General features: G+C 42.7%; 1 protein-coding gene across 1 annotated transcript in view; it reads right to left on the bottom strand.

The window, feature by feature from the left end:
• Positions 1-22,610, bottom strand: part of LOC122795693 (threonine--tRNA ligase 1, cytoplasmic-like) — an 846,051-nt gene that overhangs the window by 643,529 nt on the left and 179,912 nt on the right. The window contains exon 5 of the mRNA XM_044063990.1: positions 2,842-2,959. Within this exon, the coding sequence (XP_043919925.1) occupies positions 2,842-2,959 (118 nt within the window). The remainder of the gene's footprint in view (positions 1-2,841; positions 2,960-22,610) is intronic.

The raw sequence follows: 22,610 nt of genomic DNA, 5'->3' as shown, positions 1-22,610 counted from the left end.
TTGTTCAAAGGTACACGGTACCCTTGGCACAGGAAGCACTTCATTAACAGGTCAGGGATTACATCCTTTGCACTAGAAGACTGAGAAGCAGAGTCCACTTCAATTTTGACGGCTCACACTTTACCAGATTTTTTTTTCTCATAGGCTATTCTGCATATAAAAATATCCTTGATCCTGGTGGAGAAATATTCTGAAAACAACTAGGTATTTCATATTGCTATTACTCCTAATAGTTTCTCTTTTGGTTTCAAATACAAAGCTGAAACACTATTGCAATAAAAAAAATGTATAATAAGGAAATTAACACACACCAGTTCTTTCAATGATATGATTACCTATTTGGTTTACTGATCAATCTTCCACACTTAGAATATTTGGGAAAGTTGGAAAAATGCACTTTCTATAGTCCCATAGGTAGTTACTAGACATGCAGACAAGGAAACTATTATTATGGAGTCTAACTTAAATTCCTAATTGTCCCGAAGCACTACCTGGTTAAAGAATTTGCTCAAGATTATACAGTATACAGATGAAAGAGGAAAGATTCAAACCCTGTACCCTTGGCACAGGAAACAGCTCATTAACAAGTCAGACCTTTAGTCCTCTATAGTAACGACCAGACTGATGACAATATGTTGAGAAATGTTTAGGTAATACTTCAGTCTGTCAGGATATTTTGGACTCTGATGAACAATCTTCTGCTCATGACCTTTAGAAACATAGGACACCTCTTTGTGTAATTCTGGGGAGACTCTCCCTCGCTCTCACTCTGCTGGAAGAATCACAAACAGAAGCTCTGCATTGAAAATAGCCATCAGTCTGAGATAATATTCACTTTGAACAACTGCGACACTCATCCTTTCAGCAACTTTCCACACTCAGTAAAAACAACAAATTATCTGGGTTGTTCAAAACCATTCCTGGCTTCTAATCTGTGGAATTTTGCTGTACTTGCATCCGGACTCCATCTTTACAACAGAGGTGTTTTATCCTTTGACTACATTTCTGTCTAGTTTTTCAGTCTCTCTTTTACATAATTGAAATTGTTAGGCTGGTAATAAAGAAGAATGTGTAATCTATGAATAATCGTCAACAGTAGAGCTGAGGGAATACTTTTCAGATCCCATACAATTGTACATAGTGTATATTTCCCCATTGTGTAAATAACTGTTTTGCTATTCCAAGGACTGTAATTTTGGTCACCAATTACATATGCTCTCAGAATGATATAAACAAGTTTAATATGCAATGTGTGCTTTTTCTTGATTATTTTAAATGGGATTATGAAATATGTTAGAGAATTGGAAACTAGCAACTACCTCTGTGTTACTGTGGGGGGTCAGACAACTAAGCAGAGTTCTTCAGATATTTCATATAGCAGCTTGCTTGGAGTATTCTCCATTCTTCAAAGTACAGATGATCTCAGTGTTGGTAAACAGAAGTGTCAGGAGTGTAGTGTGTGGGGGGGGGGGGGGGGTGCTGGCAAAAACACTAACAATGAGTATTGGAATTTGCTGTTTTGTAGGAATCATGGTTTAATTTTCACTGTTGGGGATCACAGGCTTGGATCTTGTACTACAAAGCAGGAAGCCAGAAGCAAAATGGCAGCACATCTGGGATGGGCTGTTATTGCATCACTTCTGCAAGGGAAATCATCAAACATGGAAACATCAATCAAAATGCATAAACCAAAGGGAATGCATAACTGTCCCTTTGGGAAGTCAACTACCCCAGCTAATTACCATGTTGAAACTATACCCTAAGAGTTGACCCACGGAACTGGGTACGCACGTAGATAGTAGCCTTACCTTCGACGACCAGATGGCCACAGCGGTGAGAAAGTCCTTTTTATGCTGTGCAACATATAAGTAAGTGTATGGCATTTAGGTCCAAAGAGGTCACTATCCCACTGTACTTCACCCTTATCAAACCAAACATACACTACAATACTCCCTTTGTCATGCACCTGACCAAGCATATGCAGCAACTACAGTGACCTCAGAGGTTACTTACATTAAGAATACAAGGCGCAACAAAGAGGATTTATGCAGACCACATTAAGGCCTTTTCTCTCTACTCAGTCTCCTATAGATTCCTGAGGGGTGATCTATGCCTGACTTACAAGACATCCACAAACCCCACACTTAAGAATCTCCTACACATTTGCAAGTCAAAAGTACCACAAATGCAAGGTATAGGGATTTGAATGTTTGTCTGTGATTTAAACAGAACATGCTGGAGAGACAGAGACTGCCCCTCCTATGGGACAGGCTTCCCATCCATGTGGAGCTGGGTTCATTTATTACCCAGTTTAACCACATCTAGACCAGTGTATGGAGAATAGGAAATTTACACCAGGCCTGGTACTCATGTCCCTTATGGCCAGAGGTACCTTATAAATGCCTGGCCCTCAATGTCCTATTTGGATACAGGACATCCATATTCTTTTGGGAAAACTAGATTAGGCTTAGAAAGGCCCCATAGGTCATTAGCCTAGAATTATCTATGAATTCATCCTTTTGACATTTTACACACACACACACACACACACACACACAGTTGGGTATCTCCAGAAGTTTATATATGTTGTTGGGTATCTCCAGAAGTTTGTCTGTGTTATTCTTTTTCTTAAAATTTAAATATTATGTACAATATAGTCATGTTTGTTTTCCTGCATGCCTGACTACTCTTAGGAAAGCTGCAATAAAATCTGATGTAATATTTTAGGTGAGTGATATTGCCTTCAGAATATCCTGGAATTTGAGTGGTAGCATAACACGAGTCTTAAGAATAGTTTTAAACTGTAAATAAGACTTCAATAACAATTAGTTAGATAAATACCTTAAACATTTCCAGTAATGTTTCCTTGCTAACTTCTAGTCTCTCAAAAGGCTGCTTCTCTTTCATGACATTTTTACAAAGGCTCTCCAGTGCTGTGTATTCATTGCTTGACACCCCTCTGAAAGAAAAAAAAAATGAGAAAATACAAGCGATGGAAGGAATGCTGCAGTACTTTAGTACAAAGTGTAACAAAACTGCATAATGGAAGGAAGTGCAACATGTTCTTCAGTACTATTACCTTCTGCTACCGCAGGGAAATATAAAAGCTATAAGCTTGATCTGCCCATTATCTTCCCTAATGCGTTAGGTGCAAGTTTTGCTTATGTCTTCCTATGTGGCATTCAGACAGATTTCTCTGCCTATGTTTTGCTGAATTATTTTATTTTTATTATTTTTTTTATTATGTCACCCATACTCCCCACCAATGCATCACAGTATTGCACAATGCCCAACTTCTACCATGTTCATTCCTGAACCTAGTCTCTTATACCCCACTTTCCTCATACCACTGATGTGGGCTACATCTCCTTTATGGCTGGGTCGTTGACTTCTCAGCAGATGTCACCCCATTGGCTGCTCACATTAGGTTTGGGGAGTGGGGCTCAGTAGGGAGATGGCCCAGGAAGTCTGGGAATTAGAATCTCTACCTGTAGAGTCATCCAAACAAGAGGACTTGAAAGACATTGGCAAAGATAACTGGATAAGTGACTCTCAGGTTAAGTTTGTGATCAAAAGTATTCTGAACAAGCTACATTGTTATACAGAAACAAAGGCTCAAAACTGTACTCCCACACTAGTTACCTCCTAATCAGTGGAGTTGTAGCCAATCGGTGTGCACCTAAGTGATCCAGGATAGAATAGCACCACCAAAGGATGGCTGAAGTAAGCAGAATAAACATCATTGTCTATTTAAAAACGATACTGGCCAGACGTACACAGGAAAAAACATTTACTAACACACACGGCAAAACCAGATAACTAATGACATGCTCATGATGGAGGTTTGTCAGCTTTTCTAAGACACAATTCCAGTCCTATGAAGGAGCAATACCTTTTCTTGGTGGCCTCAGATGAAGGACTCCTTTCAAGAAATGTTTAACAGGATGTGTAGATGCTGGGCAAGAGGATTTCTTTGTGGAAGGCTTTTTAACCTCCTTTAGTATGGTCAGCATATTCTCAGAAAACTGGTGCATGAAAGGTAAAAGAGAAAAATCCTCCATGCAGTCTGCTGCAGTGTTTTTAATTTGGGGTGTAACATTTCCCCCTTATCTAAAGTTAGGAGGCTCATTTGCAAGGGCTGCATGTGAGAATCCATCCTAGAAGTCTGAATGAGAAACAAGGATCAGTAATGTCTGGGCCACAAGGATGTTACTAATAGCATCTTTGGCCCTTTCTCCTTTACTTTTTGAATCATCCTGGGATCAGAATGAATGCATACAGAAATGTAACTGCCCATGTGAAGTAGAAGGAGCAGAAGTTTATTAGCCGTTTGTTGCTTGGACAGAGAAACAAGTTTACGTCTGTTCCACCGCACCTGTAAACACGTTGGAGTAAAAACATCCTCATCTAACATCCTTTTCAGGGGGGGGACTGCATGTGATCTGCTTCCCATGGAGTTTAGCAAGGATGGGTGAAGACTGTCTGGGTTCCTATTAGAACGCCGAAAATGCATTTTGTCAAATGAGTTTTCGTCGACACATACAGAGCGAACAGGCAAAACAGCGAAGCGGCTGTTCAGCGAATTCTTTCCCTGGGAAAGAAGTTGCTTGACCGCTTTGTTGCTTTGCTGTGTTCTGCAGTGTAGTGTGGACCCTTGTACGGTATAGCTCCTGAGCATGAATGTGCAAGAGTTACTGACCTTAGGGTTAGGGTGCGGGTTAAGGTAAGTGCATATGTTTTAAAATGTTTACTTTTTTTTTTTCTGTTAGATGTATGGTTGGGTTACGTGTATATGTGTATTCAGTTTACTGTTTTTTTTTTGGGGGGGGGGTACAATTAGGGTTAGGGTGCATGTGTATGTGTTTGGAAGTGTTTAATTTTTTTTTTTTTTTGGTTGGAACAGCGATTTCTTTCCCTAGGAATGAAAATGCTGTTCTGTGGTTTCGACATTTTCAGCTTTCACTGAAAATGTGTCAACGAAACATCGTTCGCTGTTTTCAGCATTCAGTGTTTCAATACAGACCCGACTGTCCATAGCATCACTTGGGATTAAAGAACTCTCTGTCTGCCACACATGGTCAGCTTGCAGATACCCCATTTGTTGATGTACAATATCAAATTAGAGCTGTCTGTTGCCAACTGCAACACCCTAATCTTTCAGATGGATTTGAAGAATCTGCAGCTGTAAATCAGAGCCATTATCTCCCTTGCATGTATGTGCTTTCTTTGACTTGCATCCCATACCTCTTCTGCTGTGAGGTCTCCTCAGTCTCAGTATGCCATCCAGGCAATGTCTGAAGCATTCGTGGTTAATTTCTGATTGTGAAACTGTTGCTTGATGGTTCCAATTTGGTTGGTTTGATCAGATTATTTGTCTAAAATAGCTCTTTGAAGATACATGGCAGCAGAGGGGTCATCTACGCAAAAGGCTGTGACTGGAATGGTGCAGTGGTGCAGTGGTAGCATTGTCGACTCACAGCAAGAGGTTCTCCAGTTTGATTCTCAGCTGGAGTGCCTTCTGTGTGGAGTCTACATGTCCACCCTGCATTTGTGTGGTTTCTTCCGGGTGCTCCCGTTTCTTACCATGTCACAATAGATATGCATCTAGAGCATTTCTCCCCGGGCCTTCGCTGAAAATTGGCTTAGTTCCAAGTCAGACTTTCCCTGGTAAACACATGTTAAATAAATAAATAGATAGATAGATAAAAATGGTTCCAGATACTATTTAGATACCACAGGGGCTTTCTCATGTACAGTCTGCCCTGGAGGACCATCATAATTGTGGAAATCATCAACTCCACTGGTCACAGGAGTTATCTGGTTGTTAACCATTGTTTGCAGAGTTATTTGCTTTCTGGAGGGAGACAGATCTTCAGGTTGCTGGAATTCAGTAAGGACCCAAGGAACACGACTTCAGCAAAGGGAGAGATTTGACTTAAGAATGTTGAAGGAAACCCCAGGTTTTAGTGCACAGTGCACTTTGCCTCATCTTGGGGCAGAGCTAGAATGAGGTAATCATTTTGTTTGGTGTAAATATGAATGCCTTTAAGTTTTGCAAAAAGCAAAGCATTCTGTAAAAGACCTGGGACACTAGACAAACCAAAGCGAAAGGATATAAACTAACAGTGGGACCCCAACCTCAAATCTGTGGAGCATCTGTGGTCACTGTGCATCAGTATGTGAAGGTAGACATCTTAGACATTCAGGATAACCATCAGGGCTTGAGATAATGGGTGTGGTAAGAGGACATTCAATGTCAGAAATTTGACTTTTGGGAGCTTTATATAGATACATAGCCTTGAAATCCTGGAACAGCATTCCATGGGCCCTTCCTTTCCGGGCACTACTGAGTCTTGAGAGTAGAGGCCTCTGTTCCAATCCTGCTTTGGCACAGGCTCTGTGACCCCTAGTTGGAAAAGCTGTTATAGTGGGGGGACAACTAAATGTACTTGGCATGGGTGAAACGTCAAGATTTTTTTGTTTAGTTAGGAATGGAAATTTGTAACCCTGAGATATTTTGCAATCCTGCCAATAGTGTCTGCAGCACCCATTGTCCTTTGTGATGCTTTCTATTTCTTATGCACTGGGGTTACCCTTCCTGATATCTTTAGTTGGGATGAAGGCAAGGAAACAAGGCAGGGATGAGGGATTTAGTATTTCTTTTTTTTTTATAATCGAGGCTGCTCCCTAGGGTGTACTGGGCCCTGGGGAGTGCAGGTTACTACTTCTGGTATCCCTGTCATGTTTTCTTATACTGCTGCTTCCTATCCTTGGATTACTTACCTTTTACTTATTTATTTTATTTATTTTACTTGATATTTGTTTACCAGGGTGGTCTGCCTGGGTCTACAGAACCTGTTTTCAGCAGAGGCCCGGGGAGAAAAGCTTCACATACAGTACAATACAAATACAAGAAATAAAAAGTCAAAGTTTGCTACCCAAGGAAGAACGCTCCTGTAATAAATAATATAACCAAAGTAGCAAAAAGTACAGTTTTGTACCTACCATAAATGTAGATGTTCGAGGATTCCATTGCTGCAGTCCTTACTATTGGGTATAGTCCGCGTCCAGTCGGCCCGAATACCAGAGTATAAGGCTGACGTCGGTCAGGGCGCATTAGACTGACGTCAGTACGTCAGGGTACTAATGCGCATGACCGACGCCATATCCTCAGTCTTTTCTTGCCCCAGATGTCAGAAGACCCTAAAAAGACAAGGCCCAAAATACCTGCACCAAAAACATGTACAAAAATATAAGCATGTAAACTCACCTACACAACCACCCCTAAACACAGAGGGGAAGGAGGGAGGGTAAATTGGACTGCAGCAATGGAATCCTCGAACATCTACATTTATGGTAGGTACAAAACTGTACTATGTTCTTCGTCTCCCATTGCTGCAGTCCTTACTATTGGGTAGAATCCCAAAGCAGAGGTAAGGGAGGCTGGCAAATCATAAAGAAGTAGGAGCTGACAACATGCCTTGCAAAACAGCTGTGGCAAAACCAGCCCTAGACTTAGAGTAGATAGGAAGGTGATAATGCTTAGAGAAAGTATGCACTGAACTCCAAGTAGCTGCTTCCAAAATATCCTTAGTTGCCACCCCTCTTAGAAATGCTGTTGAAGTGGCAGTAGCCCTAGTGGAATGAGGCCTAATCCCAGCTGGAATCTCCTTGCCATGATGGGAATAACAAAATGCAATGCAAAAGCCAATCCACCTAGAAATAGTTTGTTTTGACACAGGCTTGCCCTGTGAACTCAAAGCAAAAGAAACAAACAACTGCTGAGACTGCCTAAAATCCTTAGTCCTGCTTAAATAATAACGCAATTGCCTGTGTACATCTAAAGTGTGCAAAATCTTTTCCCTTTATTTTGGGGGTCTGCATAAAACGTAGGCAAATGAATAGTTTGGTTTAAAGCCACACTAGAAACCACCTTAGGCATAAAGGAAGGATTAGTACGTAATGATACCCTATCCTTATGGAAAATCAAAAATGGCTCTACTGCCATAAGGGCCTGCAACTCAGACACCCTTCTTGCAGAAGTAATAGCCAAGAGAAAAGCAGTCTTCCATGACAAGTATTTCAATTCAGCAGTAGCCGCAGGCTCAAAAGGTTGTAGAGTAAGTTTTTCCAACACAAAATTGAGATCCCAAGCAGGAGTAGGAGCTCTACGTGGGGGCCTTATATTCTTTGCCCCTCTAAGAAACTGCTTGAACAAAGGATGCGAAAACAATGGTGGGCCACAATCATAGTGAGCCGAAATTGCTGCAGCATGAATCTTAATAGAAGAGAAGGACAAACCTTTGTCCAATAACTCAGTAAGGTATTGAAGAGCCGCACTCAAATTAGGCTCAGAAACCTGCAAATTCTTTGCTGTACTCCAAAATAAAAATCTCTTCCATTTTTCTGCGTACACTTTCCTTGTACTAGGTCTTCTAGCTTCCATAATCACATTTAAAACTTGTTGAGGAAGTTGAGACCTGCTGTGCTTCAACACAGAATATGCCAGGCTGTTAGATGAAGAGAGTGAAGCTTGACATTGAGCAGATGACCATCCTGCTGAGATAACAGATGAGGAATCAGAGGCAAAGGCCATGGAGGCTTCCTTACCAGACTCCGGAGGAGTGGGTACCAGTGTTGCCGAGGCCAATCTGGAGCTATCAAAATCATCCTTGGCCTGTCTTGTCTGACCTTTAATAGTACCTTTGGAAGAAGAGGTAGAGGAGGAAAGGCATACACATGAAGGTTTTTCCAACTGAAAGACAGAGCATCCACTTTCCAAGCTGTGTGATGAAACCCCTTTGTGCAATACTGTGGCAGCTGGTGGTTTAGTGGAGAAGCGAACAGATCTATGTCTGGAGTTCCCCATGACACTGTCAATTTTGAAATACATGAAGATCCAGTTTCCACTCGTGGGGATCCATGATTTGTCTGCTTAACACATCTGCTAAGGAGTTCTGTGCTCCTGGCAGAAACCTTGCCTGAAGAGTTAGTTGCAAGCTTAGCGCAGTCTCCCATAAAATCATTGCTTGCCTGCATAGAGGATAAGAATGTGTTCCCCCTTGCTTGTTGATGTACCACATGACAGTTGTGTTGTCTGTTAGAATCAACACCTGCCCCGGAAGAAGTAACTCCTTGAAAGCCATTAATGCAAACTGGACTGCTAACATCTCCTTCATGTTGATATGTAGATGCAGTAGTCTGGCAGGCCACTTGTCTTGTATCCACTTTCCATTTAGATGAGCTCCCCAAGCAATGTCCGAGGCATCTGTCGTTAAAATCTGACTCGCCTCTGGCCGGGTCACAGAGAGTCCCTTGTTTAGGTGACATTCCTGAGCCCACCACAAAAATTCTGTTTGAAGGCAAGGTATAATTTGAATGACAGTGTCCAAATCCTGGCAGTGCTGTGTCCATACATTTTTGAGATACCATTGTAGCTTCCTCATATGCAGTTTGGCATTGGGAAGCACCAGAATACAAGATGCCATGAACCCTAATGCTTGAAGGACTGTCCTTGCAGTCAGCACGGACTGATGAGATAGTTGATGGAAGTAAAGTGATAGACTCTGTTGTTTGTCCGGGGTTAAAAAGGCCATCTGGGCTGCTGTATTCAGTCTCACACCCAGAAAGCACATGTCTTGAGAGGGTACTAGACTGGACTTTATTTCGTTCACAGAATACCCTAGGCATCTTAGCACTGCTATAACATGTTCCAGATGCTGTACAAGGTCTTCCTTTTCTTGAGCCAGAATCAGGCAGTCGTCCAAGTAAGGATAGATTTGAATTCCTTGAAGCCTGAAGTAAGCTATCACTGGAGCCAGAACCTTTGTGAATATTCTGGGCGCAGTAGATAAGCCAAAGGGCAATGCAGAGAACTGATAATGAGAATTTCCAGCTCGAAACCGCAGATACTTCCTGCAACTTAGCCTTATAGGCACATGAAGGTAAGCTTCCTTGAGATCTACAGTTACCATCCAGTGATCTTTGCCCAGCAGAGGTAAAAGCTGTTGTAACGTCAACATCCTGAACTTGGGAATGTCCAGAAAAGTGTTGAGGAGAGATAAATCCAAAATTGGTCTCCACGTGTTCCCTTTCTTTGGTACTAGGAACAGGCGAGAATAAAATCCTAGGCCCCTTTCTGATACAGGGACTGGCTGAATGGCCCCTATCTGGAGTAATTGAGAAACTTGCTTGTGAGCCTCTTTTCTTTGTGGAGGAGGAACGTCTGGCATGCCTTTGAAAGGGGGCATTGTATGGAAATAAAATCTGTAACCGTGGTGAATGATATCCAACACCCATTTGTCTTGAGTAATTAAATCCCAATTTTCTTTGAAAAGAGACAGTCTTCCTCCCAAAGGAGCTGCCAGACGGGAATCTACTGGCAGCTGAAAAGACAGGTCATTGGGTCTGTTAACGAAAGGACTGACCCCTGCCCTCACCAGAAGGCTGAGCAGGTGAACTCCCTGTTCTAGGCCTAAAAGAACTTTGAGCCCTGCCCCTACCACGTCTAGACCTACCCCTAGACTGGGAATCATAAGCAGGATAAGTCCACCCCTTAGCCGGCCAATTTCTACTAAATTTCGGTGGCTGCACCTGCAAAAAATCTTTAACAGTTTGCATAGACTTAGCTTTGTCCTCCATTTTCTTTAAAACTGCTTCCACAGGCGATCCAAACAACACATCAGACTGTAAAGGAGCATCCAAAATCCTTGTCTTAACATGCTCAGCTAAATTCTGATCCTTCAACCAGGCATGCCTGCGAAGAACAGAACTAGTAGCGGCCACCCTCGAGGAGGCCTGTACAGCATCAAAACCACATTGCAAAGAATGCTTACCCACTTGTTCAGACATATGAACCAAATCCAGCAACTCTTTACACTCAACACCTCCCGCCAAAGCATCCACCTTAGATTTCAATTGTGAAAGGAGGTAATTCTGAAATGTTAGCATGTGAAACTGACAATTCAATGCTCTCATGGCTAGAGTGGAAGAAGTATACACTTTCTTTCCCCACCTATCCAAAGCCCTTGCCTCTTTATCAGTGGGAACAGGATTTTTAACCACAGAAGCTTTAACACCTTGAGAAATAGTTTCTGGGTCCGCCCTAGGACTCTTAAACAAATACTTATGAGCTTCGGGCACCCTATAATACCTATCAGGCTTAACAGGAGCAGGAGGCAAAGAGTCAGGGTTCAGGGAAGCCTCTGCAAAAACATCTTCCACCACATTCAACACAGGAGGAATAGCTAAGGGCCTATGCTGGGGTAAAAACAAGAATTCCCTAAGCCTTTTCCTGGAATCAGAGTAATCCTGGCCTTCCCATTTAAAGTGCTCCCTCATGGAATGCAGAGTCTCTGAAAATGAGAAATCCTCAGGAGGAGTAGCTGTAGGAGTGGAATCATCCACATCAGAATCAGAATAAGTAGGATACTCCTGCAAGTCTTCCGCAGAAGACCCTGAAGCCTCTGAACACTGTTCAAAACTATCAAATTCTGGTTCCACCCTAGGCCTCTTATCAGGCGGGGGCATAGAACCTCTAATCATAGTAATCAAATCTTCTGCCATTTTAAGCATATGTTTCTTGGGTACAGAACCCGAGATGCTAGGAGAAGCCCCCACTGAAACTGAACTAGGCCTACCTCTCAAAGAAGTTTTGGCAACAGAAGGAGAGGCTCTAACTACCTTGGGAAGAGAGGGAAGAACAGTTACCTGAGAAGCCCCCTCAGCCTGGCCTACCTCCTGAGAAGCTACATCCTGTAATAGTAAAGTTTCTGCCTGGGACTCCATGGAAACTCCTGGCAAAACCTCTGGCTCCACTGAACCTTCTAAAGAACCGACGTCCGTGACTGCCGGTTCATCAACCCTAGGCTTCACTGTTTTGTCCTTGCGCTTCTTGGACGAAGCGGGCGTCGGAGCATCCGACGGCATTTTATAATTGCAACGCTTCCCAAACACTAACCTGGCACAGTCTAACCTCCTCTTAATAGTGCGTTTGTTAAACCTAGCACAAGAGCGGCAACCAACAACGTCGTGCTCAGGCCCTAAACAAGGTATACACAAGGTATGGTAATCCCTATGAGGTATCTGTTTCCCACAAGAAATACAGTTATTCACTTTTTCTGACATCCGGAAAAATACTGAGGCAAGAAAAAACCAAAATGTTCCCCAACGGGGTACTTAGCCAACTCTGTTTCGGTCTGAAACTCCGGTTTCGGAAATATTTCAGAACGCCAACCTGCACTCGCAAAACTGCTTCTGCATCGGACCATGCGGCAAAAAAGACTGAGGATATGGCGTCGGTCATGCGCATTAGTACCCTGACGTACTGACGTCAGTCTAATGCGCCCTGACCGACGTCAGCCTTATACTCTGGTATTCGGGCCGACTGGACGCGGACTATACCCAATAGTAAGGACTGCAGCAATGGGAGACGAAGAACATCACAGGAGCGTATATAGGCAGAGTGAAAGAATCCACATCAACAAATCCTTGTAGTAGTAAAGTATTCAAAACAAGGTAGTCTTCACTTCACCAAGTTAATGAAAAACTTTTTATTGGAAATTCAGTAAAAAATCGGCAAGCACTTTCACCCTCGTGGGCTTCTTCAAGCGAAAATGCTGAACATTTTTTTAAAAACTCTATAGTTAAAAATAATGACATCATATCCTGTGAGATAATTACATAGACTGCAATCAATTAGTAATAGTAAATAACTGTTGCAGCTCTATACACAAAGATCTTACATTATAAATCAATTGTTTTCTTATACTGCTGCTTCCTCTCCTTGGATTACTTACCTTTTACTGATTTAATTTATTTATTTTACTTGACATTTGTTTACCAGGGTGGTCTGTCTGGGTCTACAGAACCTGTTTTCAGCACAGGCCTGGGGAGAAAAGCTCCACATACAGTACAATACAAATACAGTATAACCCAATACAATAAAAATTACATTAGAAATACTACACAAAAATAAGTTGAAAGAACAAACTGCTACAAGATGTAATATATTACTACACATCTAGACAAGTCTATGTAGTTAAAACATTACAGACGATAGTAGTCACTCATCATAAATGATGTAGTGTCCAAAAAAAAAAAAATAGTATGTAGGTAGTGCAATGTGTGACATTGACGGTTATAGTACATGAAAATAGAATGTTAGTTTCAGTTAGTGATGCAGACATACAGCAAGAGAGAGTTAAGAACAATAGAAGCAATAAAGCCTGAGCAGCAGCTTAAGGATATAGTACAGATGCAGAGAAGGAGTTAGAAGAGCTTTAGGATCTTGCAGTGTGTGAGGGATTGAAATGTGACAGAAAAGGAAGACCTGAGCATTAGGCAGGCTTTATGCAGGAGCAGAGCCATATATTTTTGTGATGATTTTTTAAAGAGGCTTTGAAATTGGTTAGGCCAGGCATAGACCTGGTAGCTAGAGGTAGCGAATTCCAATGTACAGAGAGAGAGTATGAATACAGAGTGTGACCAGGTTTCCTTGTGTGCTTTAAGATAGTTAAGAGATTTTTGACTTCTGACTGTAGGGATGGATTTGGTGTGTTAAGTGCGACTAGATTGCCTAATGCAGGGCAGGCAGTAAACTTGAAAATAAGGTTGTGCAAGGTGGATAGCTGAATAAAGGCAATTTGGTTGGGTAGTTCAAGCCAGTTTAATTCTAGGAGTGGTTTACAGTGGTGTGTGCAATATTTAGAGATTTTGGCAAATTTTGCAACTTTGTTGTAGCACTGCTCCAACTTGCTTAGGTTAGGGTAGACTTTCATAAGTTAGTTAAGATAGGGGCACCATGAAGAAGGGAGGGAAGTGAAAATGTATTTGCAAGGGTAGTTTTGCTTGCTGCAGTAAATAATGTCTGTTCCTATATAAAAGAGTCCCAGTTTTTGACGAGTTTTCTTTATATTTTGCTGTATATGGGGTCAAATGAAAGTTTATCGTCAATGATAACACCTAGAAGTTTTGGTTTCCTGCACAGTTTCTATGGCAGTGTTGTCAGCTGCAAGGAAGTTGAAATGATTAGTGACAGGGGAGGTGTTTTTGGGATGAAAGAGTACTAGTTTTGTCTTCTTTGTATTAAGAAAGAGTTGGGCATTCTTAGCCAGGATTCAAATGCTGTAAAGGACTGTTGAGTTTTTGAGAGTAGTTCTGTTAATGATGGAGCAGTGCAGATTATGTTGGAATCATCCGTGTATTGAATGAGGGTCCCATGGTGAGAGGCAGTGTGAAAGTTGTTTGTGAAAATGTTGAAGAGTAGGGTTCCTAGGATAGAGCCTTGGGGGACTCCAGTAGGGTTGTGGAGAAAGGGTGAGAGTTATATGGACCATTTCACTGCTTGCTTACGATCCTTGAGGTAGCTCTGAAACCATTTTACTGTGTTATGTGAGAAGCCTAAGTTAGATGGTGTGTTTAATAGTAAGGGGTGAGACACTGTGTCAAAGACCTTGGAGAGATCAAGGAATACTGAGGCTGTCTCGCATCCTGCATCTCTGGCCTTGTTCACAGTGTCTGTAAAGGATAATAGGGCTATAGCTGTGCTGTGGCTAGGTCGGAAGCCATGTTGGGTTTTGGTTAAAAGATTGTTTTGCAATGGATATTCCACTACCTGCTGATCGATACCTCTCACGAGAATTTTGGATATGGGTGACCAGATGGATATAGGACGGAAATTGGATGGATCAAAAGAGTTGCCTCCTTTGTGGATGGGGGTAATGTGAGATTGTTTCCATATGGTAGGTACTTCTGATTCGGATAAACACCTATTTATAAGGATACTGACTGGGTGGGTGACTTGGCAACCAGTCTGAGGTAGTATGGGGGGGAGATTGTCAGCTGAAGTAGAGCAGAGTTTTAGTTTTTGTAGCAGTTTCTTAATGGTGTCAGTGGGTATGGGTTGAAATGAGAATGGGGTTTGTATAACATTTTGTTGAGTAGGGGGGTTAGTAGTGACACAGTTAGAACTAGTTGATGGCCTGGGGTCGTGTGCCTGAATAGGTTGAAGAGTGGGGGGGGGGGTCCAGAATTAGGGATGTTTGTTAGTAGGTCTGAAATTGATTTTATGAAGTGCTTGTTAAAGTTTTCGGCTATTTGTGATGGTGGGGTATCAGGTGATAGAGTGTGCTCTCCATTTCTTCCAGGGTTAAGTAGAGAAGATATGGAGTGCCAAAATGTACTGGGGTTGATTTTATGCTGGAGTTGAAGCTGGGAATAATATGACTTCTTATCTCTGTTGATTAGTTTTGTCACTTTATGTAGTGTTTTGAAATTAACATGACTTTGTTCATTTTTGTTTTGTTTCCAGGTTGACCAGGCTAGGTCCCTTTGCTTCATCAGGTGTTTACATTCCTTAGAGAGCCATGGTGCTGAGTTCTTTTTGATTCTTTTCATACGAATGGGAGCTGGTGTATTAAGTACGTGAAGGAAGGTATTATTAAAGTATAGTACAGCATCATTAAGGGGTAGTTGTTTAAGGGGTGTCCAGTCTGTTTCCTGTAGGAGATTGTTGAATTTATGCTGACAAAAAATAATGGAGTTCCTGACTGATTTTATAGTGTGCACTCTTAGTTGTTGGGAGTTTGTTCTAAGGGAGTAAGCTGGCAGATGATCGCTCAGGGAGCTAGATACTGTACCAGAAGAGGGGTAATTGGCAGGGTGGGATACTAGAATCCAGACTAAGGTGGACTGGCAGGTAAGATCTTTGCTGCATCTTATTGGAGCATTGATAAGCTGAGAAAAAACATACAGATTTATACTATATGTAGGGGAGTGGGAAGTTATGGTTTGCCGATCTATATTAACATCTCCTAAGATTATTGTTTCAAGGTTTATTGTTTGGGATGTCCAGGATAATATATTTTCCAAAACTGGTATATTGTTACCCGGTGGGATATATATTACTAGTATGCACATTCTTTTTGATATATTGAGGTTCAAAAAGGCGATTAGTACCTCAGCATTGGAAAAGATGGGTATATTACTGGTGTAGGGTGTGATGTTGAGTGTAGAGGGATATAGAAGTGCTATTCCCCCCTTTTTTACATCTATCTCTTCTGGTTATTGCAAAGTGTGGAGGTATTACCTCTGTGTCTTTTACATTGGCATGTAGCCATGTTTCAGTAAGGGCTAGTACGTCAGGTTTATTCTGATCAATCCAGGCATGCAGTGGGGCTACTTTATTAGATATACTTCTAATGTTAAGAGTATGTATGTTTAAATCTTTGGGGTTACTCTTGTGGTTAGGATTAGAGGGTGAGCCAGGGTTAGGATGTACGTCTCCACATTTGAGTAGATAGGTAATGAGGAACGTGTACCATGGGAAGTGTTTTTTATTCCTAGGTGAGAGTACTGGTGTCAAGTGTGGCTTCATAGGTGAGGAGGCCAGTTTGTGGCTCGAGTAGAATGGGAGGGTATAGTGGAAAAGCTGAAAGGAGTAAGTGAGAAGCTGTGTTGTTTACTGAGGAGAGGGTTAGAGGAGGTTGTTGATGTGTATTGGTGTGTGGGGGTATGCGAAGATATGGCTGCAGTGAGGTTGAGAATTAAGAGTAAAGAGGCCAGGCAAGTTAGGAGGGGCATGTCAACTGTGATATTGAGTTTAAATATAGTAAAAGTGGGATTTGTGTGTTTGAATGTAGTACAGTTATAAATAAACATTACCATGTGATATGTGCAGCTGAAGGTAAGGTTGGAAATGTTTAGATTTCAGAGTGGGCTTTGATAATGTGGTTAGGTGTTTTACCTTGCAGTTTGTGATAAGGATGGGTGGGAGAGATGTGATTGGTCAGTAGTAAAATTATGGGGCAATGCTAGTTTGTGTGTACAGTAGAAGAGAAGGTGGTAAGCCTGGAGTTTATTTAAAATAGTTTGAGGTGGTGATTGTATTGTGATGGTAAAGTAGAGTAAGATGAAAAAAAAAGTATAGCAGGCGGCATGTGAATACAAGGTGATGGATGTAAGGGAGAGCTGATAAGTTTGGCTAAATAAAAGAAAGTAAGGTGTGCATGAAATGTGGGTGTGAACAAGGTAGAGTTGTATATAATTGGATCATAGGAATGAGGGTGAGTGGTTTGCTTAGGATAAGAGTAGAGATGCTGGGGAAGGGTGGGATATGGTGGAAGGGGAGGGGAGCGGAGTGAGCATAGTAGCAGTAATAGGGCCCAGTACTGGCTGCATAATTTCTGTCATATCTTAGCATAGGGGAGTGAAAAAGCTGATTCACTGTCTGATTAGTCTTTCCTCTTTCCTCCACTTTTTAACATTCTACTAGTGGGGTTTCCAAAATGCAACTTCTTGCACAGTGTGGAATTAAGGAACTGTATTTTGACATTTTTGGCAGAGACTGAAGCCTCAGAGAGGTACGTCTCCTGATTATCGACCCCATAGCTGCTATCCTGGATACTGCATCCACAGCAACCTATCCACACTTGGGAGTGTTTAGCAACCTGACAGGGTGTCTAGGTGAGGTCCAATAATGTGGTCCTCAGATTCCCCATGTTAAAATACTTTTAATCTTCTCCTTCAATCTGGTCTAGATATGCAGTTTGACACTTGATTATACATGTCTATATTAATGTCTATAAAGCAAAGAGAGGATGCTGTGTAAACTTTGCTCCTAAAATGGTCTAGCTCTCTACTTACCATATAATAGGGGACGTCTACTTGGAGTAGGAGACAGGTTTTCCTCCTCTCTAGATCCATATACATTAGAGTTAGATCTGCCAGAAGGTACTTGTATAGGTTTGCATGGGACCTTTAACCCTTACAGATCCTATCAGACTTCTTAGGGCCAGGGATGGGTGTCCAGTTCCCTGTAGGCTGCTAAAAATTCATCCTCTAGAGTTCGCAAAACTAGAGGCACTATCTCATGTTTAGGGGCATACAGACCCAGAAAACCAAAATACCTTTTCTGGGTACACTTACCTCTTTGAATTTCACAATGAACTTATCTTCAGTTAAATGAACACCATCTCCTAATGGCATTTCCACTGTGAGTGAAGCAGATAACATGGTGTCATTCAAATCTGCATCATACCTAAGAGAGGGAGATATTTAGGAGGAATTCTTCTAAGCCTCACTGCATACTCCTTGAGGAGTCATCACCCTTTTCTTGTCTGTGCACATCCAAGGAGGGAAGAATTCTCTCCCACCTGTTCTGAGGCTTGTGGAAGCAGATGGGCAATTGTATAGCCTGAGTCAAGGATGTGGCAGTGACCACCTTGGGCATAAAGGATGGGTTAGTCCTGAGTGATACTGTCTCGGTGGAATATGAGAAATGGTTCCGCTGCCATGACAGCTTGCAGCTCAAAGAAGTATGTTGGGGAATTATCCAGACAGAGTGTTTGAGAGTCTGTAGGTTGGGATGCACAAACCTCCCCATGTCCTGAGTCAAAAGGTCTACTCTGAGGTAAATGCCATGGATTTTCATTGGTTAAACTTAGTAGCAGAGGATACCAATGCTGCCTAGGCCAGTCTGGGGCCATCAAAATGACCCCTGGGCCTTCTTCCCTGATTTTTAGGAGGACCCGTGAAAGAAGAAGTAGGGGAGGAAACACAAAGGAAAAGTTGGCTCCAAAGGAAGGAGAAAGCATCTTTCCTCCAGCTGTGGGTAGTTTGCTCCTGGAACAGAATCTTTTCAGTTGAGCATTTTCTTTGGTGGCAAGGAGGTCTGTCTGTGGGGAATCCCCATTTCTGGACTATGCGAGAAATGTTTCCCAATGCAGATGCCACTCATGGGGATCCATCAAGTACCTGCTGAGATGATCTGCTAGAGTGTTTTGAGTCCCTGTTGCAACCCCAGAGAGTGAGCTGTCTCCCAGACCTGCAGAACTAGTCGACAAAGAGGGCAAGAATGAGTGCCTCCTTGCTTGTATATGTACCATGTGACTGTGGTGTTGGTGTTTTCACTAACAGGATCCCTGGTTTCCAGTGTTCTTTGAAAGACACTAGGCCCTTTTGAACTGCCATCAGTTCTTTCCAATTTATGTGCTTGTGTCTGAACTAATTTTCCCATCTGACTTGGGATTGAAGGTATTGGAAATGGGCCCCCCAGGCTGTCTCTGAAGCATCTGTGGTTAATGTTTGGCCCTGAGGAGTGAACCTGAAGTAGAGACCCAGGTTCTGGGCGCATGCTCGTGTCCACTATGCAAATTCCTCCTTGAGGCAAGGGACCAGCTGAATTTCTGTCTCCAGGGACTGTGAGTGCAGGCACTGGAGCTTCCTCATGTGTAGCCAGGCCAGAGGGATCATGAGGATACAAGATGCCATGTAGCCTAAAATTCTGAGGAATTCCCTGGCTGAGAGGCACTCTCTCTGCATAATGGTTTGCAAATATTGAGTCGAGGAGGAGACCTTTTCTGGAGGGAGGAAGGCCTTTTGAAGGGAGGAATCCAGAAGACCTCCAGAAAAACTATCCTAGTGGATGGGTCCGTGCTGGATTTGCAAAGATTTATGGTGAACCCCGAGGAGGTGAGAAGGTCCTGAGTGAAGGCCAGGTCCTTGATGAGCTTTGATCGACTTGTGGCTTGAATGAGGCAGTCATCCAAATAGGGGTAAATTTGGATCCCTCTTGTTGTGCAGAAGGTGATCACAGGAGCGAGACACTTTGTGAAGACCCTGAGAGCAGTACACAAGCCAAAAAGCAGTGCACAGAATTAAAACGACTGTTAACTGCTCTAAAACAAAGAAAACTTCTGCAAGATTCCTCTACAAGAATGTTTAAGTAAACATTTTCTAGGTCTAAGGTTATCATTAAGGCCTGAGAGGTTGTCATGGGAATAAGTTTTTGAAGAGTCAACATTTTGAATTTTGTACCAGCAGGGACTGATTAAGAGTAGACCAGGAATTGCCTGGAATAGAACCCCTTCATTATTTGGTGTTCTGGTTCCACTGAGCCCTGTAAGCATCTGTGAATCTGAGAAAGGGCCTCTGTTCTTTGATTTTCTGGAATATCCGGGTAACCAGAGTATCTTAATGGCTCTTTGAAAGTGAGCCTGTAACCATCAGATAATTTTCAGAACCCACTTGTCTGAAGTAATGAGGGCCAATTTTCTTTGAACAGGGATAGCCTTCCTCCTAGTCTTCCTTTTACCTTTTCTGGAGAGGGTGGGGGCAGGTAGGGGAAAGGAAGAGTCATTGCTGTTCTCTGCCAGGGTCCTGTGGCCTAGAAATCCCTTGCCTGGGGGGCTCCGAGGACCACTGCTTGGGGTTTTGTGACTGATGCTGCCTTTAAGGCCTTGCTCTCTGGGGTTTCCTTTGTCCGCTTTTTGAATTGGATGGAAAGGGCCAGTGTTAAGCGGGAACATTCTTACTAAACCTAGGAGGCTGAACTTGGAGGAAGTCCTTGACAGTTTGTACAGATTTTGCCTCATCTTCCATCTTTTTTAAGCACAGACTCAGCTTTTGGCCCAAGGAAGAACTTCTTATCCAGGGGTGCATCTAGAAGTTTAGATTTGACATGGTCCGGTAGAGTACCTAACCACTTGGGAGCTGGAATAGCAAAGGTCCAACAATTCCTTGGAAATGTTCTTGTTCTCCAGGGAGGATATCTTTTGCTTCATTTTATCTAAAATACTTTGTTGGTATTTTATCATATGAAACTGGCAGTTAAGGGCCCTCATGGCTAGGGAAGCAGATGTAAAGACTTTTTCATTAAACATATTAAGGGCCCTGCCTTCTTTGTCAGCAGGTAAAGGTTTTTTTTTTTTTGAAGTGCTGGCTCTTACACCCTTGGGACCTGGAGTGACAGCCTCTAGGTCAGCAGAGGGTTTTTTGAAAATGTATTTATGCGAGTCTAACACCCTGTAAAACCTGTCTGGTTTTCAAGGGCTGGCAGTAGAGAATCTGGATTTAGGGAACAGTCCATAAAAACATCCTCTACCACCTCCAATACAGGAGGAATAGCCAAATGTTTGTGTGCTGGGATGTCAAGGAACTCCCTAACCCTCTTTTTAAATTGTGGGTATTTCTGTGCCTCCCACTGGAAATGTTCCCTCATGGCATGGAGTGCTTCCCTAAAAATGATGTCTTCAGGAGGCAAAGCTGAAGGCAGATTCTCTTCAGAATCTGAATCTTCAAAAGAAGTAAGGAAGGGTCCCTCCTCAAAAAGACTCCTCCTGGCCAAAATCCTTATCTGAAAGTGAAGGTTCAAAGAAAACTTCAAGGGTAGGATCCCTCTTTCTCTTCTCTGGGGAAGACTCCAAATGGGGTTGCCTAGCTCTAAGGACACAAGGTCTTTGGCCAACCTGACCAGGTCTTGCTGATATCCTAAGTGAGTGACAGCCGGTAGGCCTAAACCTTGAGGTAAAATCCCTATTAGCAGTAGCTTTGGACTTGGGCCTAGGCACATCCACAATTCTGATGCCAGTGTCTTTGTAAGAAAGAACCGATGCAGGCTGATGCCTTGAAGGAAGGTTGTCGGAAAAAAGATTGCTCATTGGAAGCCAAGGTCTGCTGATTGACTCTAGACCCAACAGATGAACTGAAAGCCAAGGCCTGTGCAGACACTGAGGTACCCGATGGCATGCTGGACTCTGTACAGGTCTCAACAGAGGTCTGTACCACCACCTTGGCTGCAGAATGGGGCTGCGACAGAGCCTCACCTTCCTCAGCAATAACAAGCCTTGGGGGGCTGGCAGATGGTGAATGGTTGTCATCCGAGCCTCTAAGCTTGGGTCTTTTTTTCCTTGTCCCGTCCTACCTTTAGGGAGCTCAACCTCAGGATGACTGGCAAAACCTATTGGATGATGTGAGGTAGATTGCAGACTAAGATGCCTAGCTAAGATATGCACCCTATGCCTGACAGTCTTGAAATGGGTGCAAAGACAGCAACTAAGGATGTCATGATCCGGGCCTAGGCAAGTGACACACAATGTATGAAAGTCTTGGTGTGGGATTTGCTTACCATAGTGAGACAATTGTTAACTTTATCTTACATGGGTTAAAGCAAGAAAAATAGTTTGACAGCGGGGGACTTAGCTTTATATTACTTCTCTCTGGTGCAGACCAATAGACGTGCTAAAACACTGCTTTGGGCTCCGAAGGCAAGAAAAGACTGATGTCATGGCATCAGCTGGCTCCCTTTATACCCAAGCGTACTGAGGTCAGGCTAGATGTGCGCCAGCCTTAGGAGGAGGGAGATTTTTACTCTGGTAGTCAGGCCAGCCAAGGTCTTCCACAGCAGGAAATCCCACAAGTCAGGACTGCAACAGTGAAATACGAAGAACATCCCCTCAACCAAAGAGATCCATTCACGGAGAACAGTCTGGAAAGGATGCGTAAGGCACATGTCATTGCCTTGAGGCCTTGGAAACTGAAGGGAACTGGGTGAGGGCACCCTACATTTGTGCATCCGAGTCCTCTTAATTGATGATGGAATTTCCAGACCTCCACATACTAACTATGGACATCTTACTTGGGTTCCTGTTGACTCACTGAAGGAGTTTTGGTAAACGTAAAAGGATCGAAGTACATTTACCAACACTGCTTTTATCAATAGAGGAGTATGCCTTTTTCTCTACTGTTATATATTGTGCGACCTTGGAGTTGGTATATATAAGTTTAGGGGTGTTCCCCCACATGCCCCCTGAAAAAAAAAAATGTTTCCTTGG

This window comes from Protopterus annectens, chromosome 2.part2, assembly GCF_019279795.1.
Source record: "Protopterus annectens isolate FY-2018-M chromosome 2.part2, PAN1.0, whole genome shotgun sequence".
NCBI classification, from domain to species: Eukaryota; Metazoa; Chordata; order Ceratodontiformes; family Protopteridae; genus Protopterus; species Protopterus annectens.
This window is presented reverse-complemented; position numbering and strand designations above follow the sequence as displayed.